The 8,142-nt window shown below is 23.4% G+C and overlaps 1 protein-coding gene across 2 annotated transcripts in view; it reads left to right on the top strand.

Annotated features, from left to right (window-relative positions):
• Positions 1 to 3,696: 3,696 nt before the first annotated feature.
• Positions 3,697 to 8,142, top strand: part of LOC145845024 (transient receptor potential cation channel subfamily M member 3-like) — a 28,813-nt gene continuing 24,367 nt past the window's right edge. For both annotated transcript variants that reach the window (XM_082952552.1, XM_082952481.1), the window contains exons 1-5: positions 3,697 to 3,806; positions 4,265 to 4,353; positions 5,420 to 5,539; positions 5,981 to 6,089; positions 7,529 to 7,668. In XM_082952552.1, coding sequence (XP_082808678.1) covers positions 3,786 to 3,806; positions 4,265 to 4,353; positions 5,420 to 5,539; positions 5,981 to 6,089; positions 7,529 to 7,668 — 479 coding nt within the window. In that variant the 5' untranslated portion in view covers positions 3,697 to 3,785. The remainder of the gene's footprint in view (positions 3,807 to 4,264; positions 4,354 to 5,419; positions 5,540 to 5,980; positions 6,090 to 7,528; positions 7,669 to 8,142) is intronic.

Genomic DNA, 8,142 nt, shown 5'->3' with positions numbered 1-8,142 from the left:
ACTAAAAATCTATCTCCTCCTTCATTTTTCAAGCAATGTTTTTCAAATTTTCAGGAAATGTCCCTTATATTAGAAGAAAAAAACTTTACTAATGTTTTTAACTTTTAATTTAAAAAAATTAAGTTTTTATCACAAAAATTATAAAAAAGTGTTTTTTTTTAAATAATACTTTTACAATTTTTTTTAATTCCAAAGTAACATTTTTTTGTTATTGTATAAAGATTTGACTGTAAAATTTTGAAAAAAATTGCTTGAAAACTGTAGGAGGAGATAGATTTTAAATAAAATAGTCTTTTTTCGCTGTTTTAGTTTTCCCTTCCCATAGGGAACCTATTATGCGGCCCGACTTTGACTGGTCATATCTCAAAAATTAATTTGAGTTATTTTAAATGATAAAAATCATCTTGAAGCCTAGAAAAAATTCTTTAAAATAAGATCAACTTGTAAAAAACATGGTTTCCCCCCTATGGCCTTTATAAATTGTTAGTAAAGTTATTAATTTAAATAATAAAACTTTTTTTTTACTTGCATTTCTATTGTTTCAAATGTCATGTAAAGTCAGTCAACAAGAACCTATTTCTGACTGACTCAACTTATAGAGTTTAGATCAGGGTTGTAGAAATTTAGGTGCCATAAGCAGCAAAAAGGCTTTTAAAACGTAAACTTAAAAAATGCCATAGTAAATTTATAAAAGTATCAACTAATAAACCACTACCAAAAGTAAATGAAATGATAGGACAGGAGCTTAACCCACAGCAGATATTAAAAAAAGCTCATTGTATACTAAAATTAAGTGAATAAATTTATAATACAAAAAGCACTAATTATTATTTCTGTTTATTGGTGAATAAAATTTTATTTAAAAATGTTTTTTAAATATCAAGAATTTTTTTTAGAAAATCAGTTCAGATAGAAAATGAGACCTTAATATTTTTTGTTACTTTAAAAAAATTGTACTCATTTGAAACACACTGATTAAAGCCACAAGACTCAGTTGTCTGAATAATTTTAATTGCTACTTTACTCATTTATTCAGTAGAAATCTGTGCCTACCAGCACCTTTAAACAAATTACTTTTCAACCTTACCTCAAACTTGATCTAAAAACTAAACAAAATTTGTATTTTCAAGAACAACCATTTTCTTTTAAAAGTTTAGGAATTAGCCTGGTAGTATCATTTTGGATCAACTACAGTATAGTATCTGGTATGGTGTGCATTTTGATCCCAAGCATAAGTGTGTATCTTGTAGTTATGAAATAATTTTAGCAAATATGTTAGTACTAGGCAAACTTTCTAGTTTTTGGGACAGATTCATCAAAAAAAGATTTTGAGCGCCACATTTGTTTAACAAATTCTTAGCCTTTGGTATACTTTTACAAATTTTTAACATAAAATAGGGAAAAACTGAGTAAGATAACAATTAAATATTGTTGGATAAGCACTACAATGTACAAAAAAATAAAATTAAGAGGACATTTTAAAAATGTCAAATATTAAAAAGCATTATTTTGCTTTATTTTCATAAGATGTTTTAAAAACTAAAACATGATGCTAGCCAAACATTTCTGTTGGCAGGCTGTTTGTTATTGTTTAGTCTACTTTATACCATTAAACATTAAAAAAAAAATTAAACTAAAAAAACATTAAATAAGTTTGAAAGAATTTGCTAAAAAGCAGTTGTGTTGTATTTTAGTTTGTTTATTAAATTAAGATTTTGTGTTTTTAGTAAAATGAAAAGACAAAAAAATTCAAAATTGAATCAGCTCTTTTTAAGATTTCAAAAGTATCTCTTAAATTGAGTACTTAATTCAGTTTTCTACCATTGTTAAAAATTTAAAGACCTAAACTAGATTATAATTTTAGTTTTTTGCATTTTGAAAAAACTTAAATTTATATACTTCCTATGTTAAGTAAATGTAAAAATAGAGAGATTTTCTCTAAAAAAAGAACTTAACAGTTATTGCCTTTGTTTTTATAATTTTTTTTTAAAGTTTTTACATTGAAGTCATTCAAGTGTATGTGTTTAAAACTAAAAATTTAATAATTTGAGAATGCTCATAAATGCTTTTATTTAAATAGTTTAGTTTTTTTTTTGTCATGTTAGTGACTGACTGATTATCTAATACATTTAAATGTCAGTGAAGCAGTTGTTTTAGACAAAACATTGTAGTTTAAATAAAAAATCTTATGATAAAAATGACCAAAATATTTTTACGGAAACCACTAAAAAATTGCTTCTGGTTTTAATATATGTTAAGTTTTTGCACATAGAATCCTTAGTTACTTTTTGCAAACATAAGCACAACTATGAATAACTTCAAAGGAAAGTTTTAGTTGAAGTTAAAAAAAGTATTTAGAATAACTTTTGTGTATACTACTACTAAAATTATCAAAACATACAAACTTTATTTTAAAACTTGCAGTTGTTAAGCTTTTATGAGTGTTTTTTGTAGATTTAAATTGCATCTAAATTAGTTGTATTTAATATAAGTAGTACGTAAAAAATTAATGTAAATGAAGACTTTATTTTTAATCTTAACTATTTTTTATAAATCTTGATAAATAAAATAGAATTAAATTATTGCATTCAGAAAATTAGTTGACTGACAGTATTGCTACTGTTTTCTGTAAATTAAAAAAATAAATAAGCATTTTAGACTGACTCAAACTATTACCGATTTTTTTTGAAAGAAAAACAGTTTGGTATAGAGTCAGATATACATATAATTTTCAAAACTACTAAAAAAGCTTAAACATTTCAAGTATGGACCATTGTGTTGTATGTATCATAAAATCTTTATTGGTTAAAAAAGATATTGTGATTGAACAAGTAGTTAACTGAATAATGAGTATTTCTAATATAAAAGATAAATAAAAACCTAGTATACTAAATATGTTCTGTTTTGTTTTATTGTTTATTTATGTTAATAAAGTAGACATTATTATTAAGCGTAACTTGGCTTATACTTTAATTCAAATTTTTATAGCGATTATATGATTTTAATAATTTAAAAGCTTTACCAAGTTTATACAGTAACTTATCCAAGAAAATGCTAATAGTTACTGACTACTTTATTATTTAATCTCGCTCTGTAAACTTAAGTATTAAACAAGATGAAAACTAAAATTATGCATGTGAATTATTACTATTGACCTGTTATTGTTTTACTCAGCATTAGAAGTAAAGTAATGTTGGTAATTGACCAGTAATCTAAGTAATTTTTCAAGTAGTTTTAATAAAGTAATTTTAACTTTGTACTAGTCTCATTACACTTTTATTAGTTTAAAATTTAGATTTTAAATATAAAATTATTGATTACTACTATAAAAGCTCGTTTTTTTATATATTAAGTTATCTCTCAAAACAAAGCTGTAATAAATTAATCTTTAAAAAATCACTTCTATTTACTAAAAATTGAACTAAGAGAACACTTGTGAATATGTTTTACAAAAAATGTTGTGTTTATTATTTTGAACAATCTATTTTAAGGTAAAAAATATGCATTTGCTTAAAAGTTTTGCTTGGCAAGGTCGGATTTGTTCTGCAATCTGATGTTTTTTCTATAAGTTTTAGATTGTGTCAAGGGAGTTTTTAAATGTTCTTAATTTATTACCAATAAATCTGCTACATTATTTTTATTTCACAGACAATCTTTTTAGTTTGGTAAAATATATTTAAGGCTTGCAGTCTTAAAACAAGATTCTGCTTATTGTATTATGGTTAAAAGCTTCACAATTTCTAAGAATTTTAGAGAAATTACAAGGGATATTGCAAACAGCAGAGATGATAATGGATGACATAATTGTTAGTTTTACTTAAGTTATAAAATACAAATTCAATTTATTGTTAATGTGCTAAAAATTTATAGTTTAAATTATAAAACCTAGTTTTTTTGTTACATTATTTCTTTTTATACTTATTTTTATTAGTACTTCAAATTGTTTTTTTAAGTTAAAGAATTTAAAATAGTTCACATTAATGTTGTATTGAAATTAGTTGCTATTAATGTGTAAAAAAATACCTTAGTTTAACAAGGTTTATTATTGAAATAATTAAATATTTTTTATTAAAACAATTAAACTGATCAAAAATTTTCTTCAAATTCACTCAAAAAACTTTTGTAAGAAAATATAATAAGTCAAAACTAAAAAGTATCTAAAATAGCTTCTTGTTTTTTTAAAGCAAATGAACATTTGTTTATAAATTAAGTATATTTTCTATATAACATTCTAATGTTACAAAAATAAACAAAACTTTTTCAGGAAAGAGACTGGGTAAAGAAAACATTTAAAAAAAGAGAGTGCATAAAATTCATTCCAACTGCTAGAAACTCAAAGAAAAATCAGTTGAGGTTTGCTTGTCCTTTATTTAAAGATATTAATTAAAATTTACCATTTATACAAAAATGATGAACTGTAGTAAACTTAACAGTGATAAACAAATAACACAGTCTTGTATGTAATTAAATATGGCAGACACTGATAAATCTAACAGCTAGAATTATTTTTGATTGCTTACTTGTAAAACAGTCAAGTAGTTTTGCATAAAACTATAATTAGATAAGTAATAATAATACTACAAGCTACATTTAGCTTTTTTAATCAATTAATTAAAACAATATTTATAAAAAGTTTTTGTTTTGGTTCTAGATTTCTAAATATTTTAAGCTTCATTTTTTTAATAGTTCAAAAATCAATATTTTAATCCTGCTATCATTGTTTTTCAAACTATTTAACTTATGACCATGGGAACTTGATATAATTTGAACATATAATTATGTTATGTTAAGGTAAGCAGAAAATTGAAAACTAGAGATTGCAAGGTTTAATAAAGAGTAGAAACTAAAACATTATTGATTTATAACGCAAATGTTTGTATATCCCCTGGAAAGAAAACAATAAACTCAACCATTTGACCAAAAACAACAATTCATGTGACATTTTTCCTCAATTTCTTCCTCATTCAAGCAGACATATGTCATCATGCAGATACAACCTGGTTGCATAATGACACATGGATTGTTTTTGATGGTTGTCTGAATCACTTTATTTCTTATTGATGGCAGGATAACATCTTGTCTTTTCTGGGGATAGTCAAAAACCTTACTATCAAGTCGATAGCTTTAGAAATAAAAGTAATTATTAATTTTCTAACAATAAATACTATATTTTAGGTATTTAAAATCAAAACAATAACTTGTATTAAAGTTCGAAAATCTTTAGCACAATGTTTTTTTTAATTGACTCAATTAAAGTTTATTTGCAGTTTATATAATTTTACATACAATTAAGGAATTTAATTAAAAAAGGTAGTTATGAGAATAATATATAACCAATGAAGAATGTATTTAAAAGTATAAACTAAACAGTATACTTTATAATATAAAATCTTTAGCTTAATATTTGTATAATACGCAGATGTGGCTGTGGTTTGACTTTGGAAGAACACAGATATCTCAACAATGATCCAATTTTGCGCTTTGAGTCCGAAGGTAGAACTCAGCAGCCAATAAAAAAAGAGTCACAAATTTTTAACAAGTTATTATTTTTTACTATTTTAAATAAAAACTTCATTGCTTTAAACGAGCAGTTGTTATAGTTTTTGAATTTATATCTTTAACTAATCAAACTTTATTTTATAAGTTTTCTTGGTAAAAATAATAAAAACAGTTGTATAAAAAATATTAAAAGTCTTTAAAATTGTACATATTAGGTTTTTTTGTTGACCAGTTTCCCTTATTTTATTTTCATTCAATACTGTTATATATTTTAGATTGAAAAAATGTGTTAATCATAAACTTTTTTTAAAGACCATAACAACTGAAGCATATGTAGGTTTATAGATATTTTTTTCGTTTTCCAAATTACTTTATGAATGTATGAAGTTTAGTTATTAATGTTTCTGTTGTTAATAAGTCTTTGTTATATTACATATATGTATGCCAGTCTGAAAATAGTTAAAAATATAATTTTTTACAGTGATGAAGTTGGGAAAAAATGGAATGTAATGGATCATACTTGCAAGTACACAACTGATGCATATGGCACATTAGAATTCCAAGGTACAGGTGAAGGTGATAAATCTCGGGTTCGTTTTGATTTTTATATATACTTATTTATTTATATTTGTTGTTACTTTTTATGATATTTGATTTTGTTAGTAATTTTTAGCGTCCAAATATAGGGAAAATGTATCTTGAATTTAAATATAGATTATAAATAAACTTGTTTACTTTCTACATCATTAAAATTGAATTTTTTGATGCACTTTAAATTCGAAAAGACTAAATAATTTTCCAAAAAAAAAGCGTTTTCAAAGCCCCTAAATTGATAAAACTATAGATATTTCTTTGCTTTAACTTAATAACACAGTATCCGGTTTTAAACTAGAATGTTAGGTATGAAAATTTTAGAGATTGAAAATTTAATCTTCTTTTAATTTAAAGAACCTGCTTTAATCTATTTTAAAAGTAAATAATTTATAAAACATAAAAAAATCTCATATGTATGTATATGTTTTTTTTTTTAAATTCTGAGTTTTATAGTTCTTTTTTACAGGTTTGCCACAAAACCTGGAATCCTGGAATTTTACAGTTTAGACTAAAAAACCTTGAATGAATTTTAAACAATTTTTACATATTAAGTAGTAAAACTTCGATTTGACACAAAAACTCTATCATACAGATAACGATTTTTTGTAATCATCAAAATTTTTTTTATCATAAACATATTTAAAGTAGCTTTCCAGTATATTTTCAATGTTGTTACACTTTTTAACATAGTTTTTTACTTTAAACTTAATTTTTAACTAAAAGTAGACCCAAAAACGTATACTTTTAAAAACCCAGAGAAAATATTCCAAAAACCAGTGGCAACCCAGTTTTTAGGTCATTTTAAATACTTAAATTAACTTATAGAAAGTTTTTGTTTAATTTTTGTATTTTTTTAAAGAATAGTTCGATTTTTTTTTGAGTTAAACACCACAATTCAAACTGTATTACATTAAAAATTGTTCAATGATACTTATAAATACAATATAATGCTGAGTATAAATTAATGTTTTAAAGAATAAAACGATTTTACTTACAAATAAAATGAAAGTAACCAATTAGACGCTGTGACTAATAAATTTTAAGCTAATGTAATTTGCAATGCGGTTTAACTAATCTCAAAGTTACCTATCTTCTAGTTATTATCAGCTAAACGTGATAAAAATAAAACAATGTTATTGCAAGTTGCAGTTCTTATCAGCAGTTTCACTTTGCTAACATTTCATTCTCAGATAAGCAATTAGTACAAAAAAATATTAATTTTAATTTTTGTTGTTTTTTTTTGCATAGTAATCAAAAAATTTTCAAAACTTTTTTTTTTACTTTAGTTAATCTTTAATATACAAAAATATCTGATAATTAAAAAATAAGAAAATGTTGGATGTTATTAAATGAATTAGGTTAAATTTTAAAGTAAAGAAAACTTATAGGTTTTAAAGTCACAAACTTTTAGAATAGTTATTTAAATGTGTTGCAGTTTCTGCGTATGGCAGTTGACACGTCATCGAAGGATGTTATTAATTTGTTGATGAAAAAGTGGGGACTTAAATCTCCAAATCTTATAATTACTGTACATGGAGGAGCTCAAAACTTTGCACTTCAACCAAAAATAAGAAGGTATATAAATTTTGTATAAGTTTGTTATTTAGTTTTTAAATGAATAAAAGCTCTTTATGTTGTTAAATTATATATATTTATAAACTAAATTACTAAAATATAAACAATTGTGTAGGTTTTTCCTTTTGATACATAAACTTAATTTTTAGAAGAAAAAAAAAACTTATTGTGAAGTATTTTTTAACTTCCTTTTAGTGGTTTATAAAAAGTCAGTGATAGTTTAGCACTTTTTATAAAAGTATTTATAATTTAAAACATAAAGTATTTTATAAACAAAAATAATATAACTTCAATAATTTAAGTTATAGTATGTTGTTTTGCCTCTGTAAATTGTCTCAACTATTTAAATCATCTAACAACTGTTATATTTTGCTCTATAAGCTTATAACCATTAAATGCATAAAATATAATGTTTTTAAAAAGGGAATGTAAAGAATTTTCGGGAAAGTTATAAAATATTAGAAAATTTTTAAA

Source organism: Thalia democratica, chromosome 1 (genome assembly GCF_965202585.1).
Source record: "Thalia democratica chromosome 1, ktThaDemo2.hap1.1, whole genome shotgun sequence".
In the NCBI taxonomy this organism is placed as follows: Eukaryota; Metazoa; Chordata; class Thaliacea; order Salpida; family Salpidae; genus Thalia; species Thalia democratica.
This window is presented reverse-complemented; position numbering and strand designations above follow the sequence as displayed.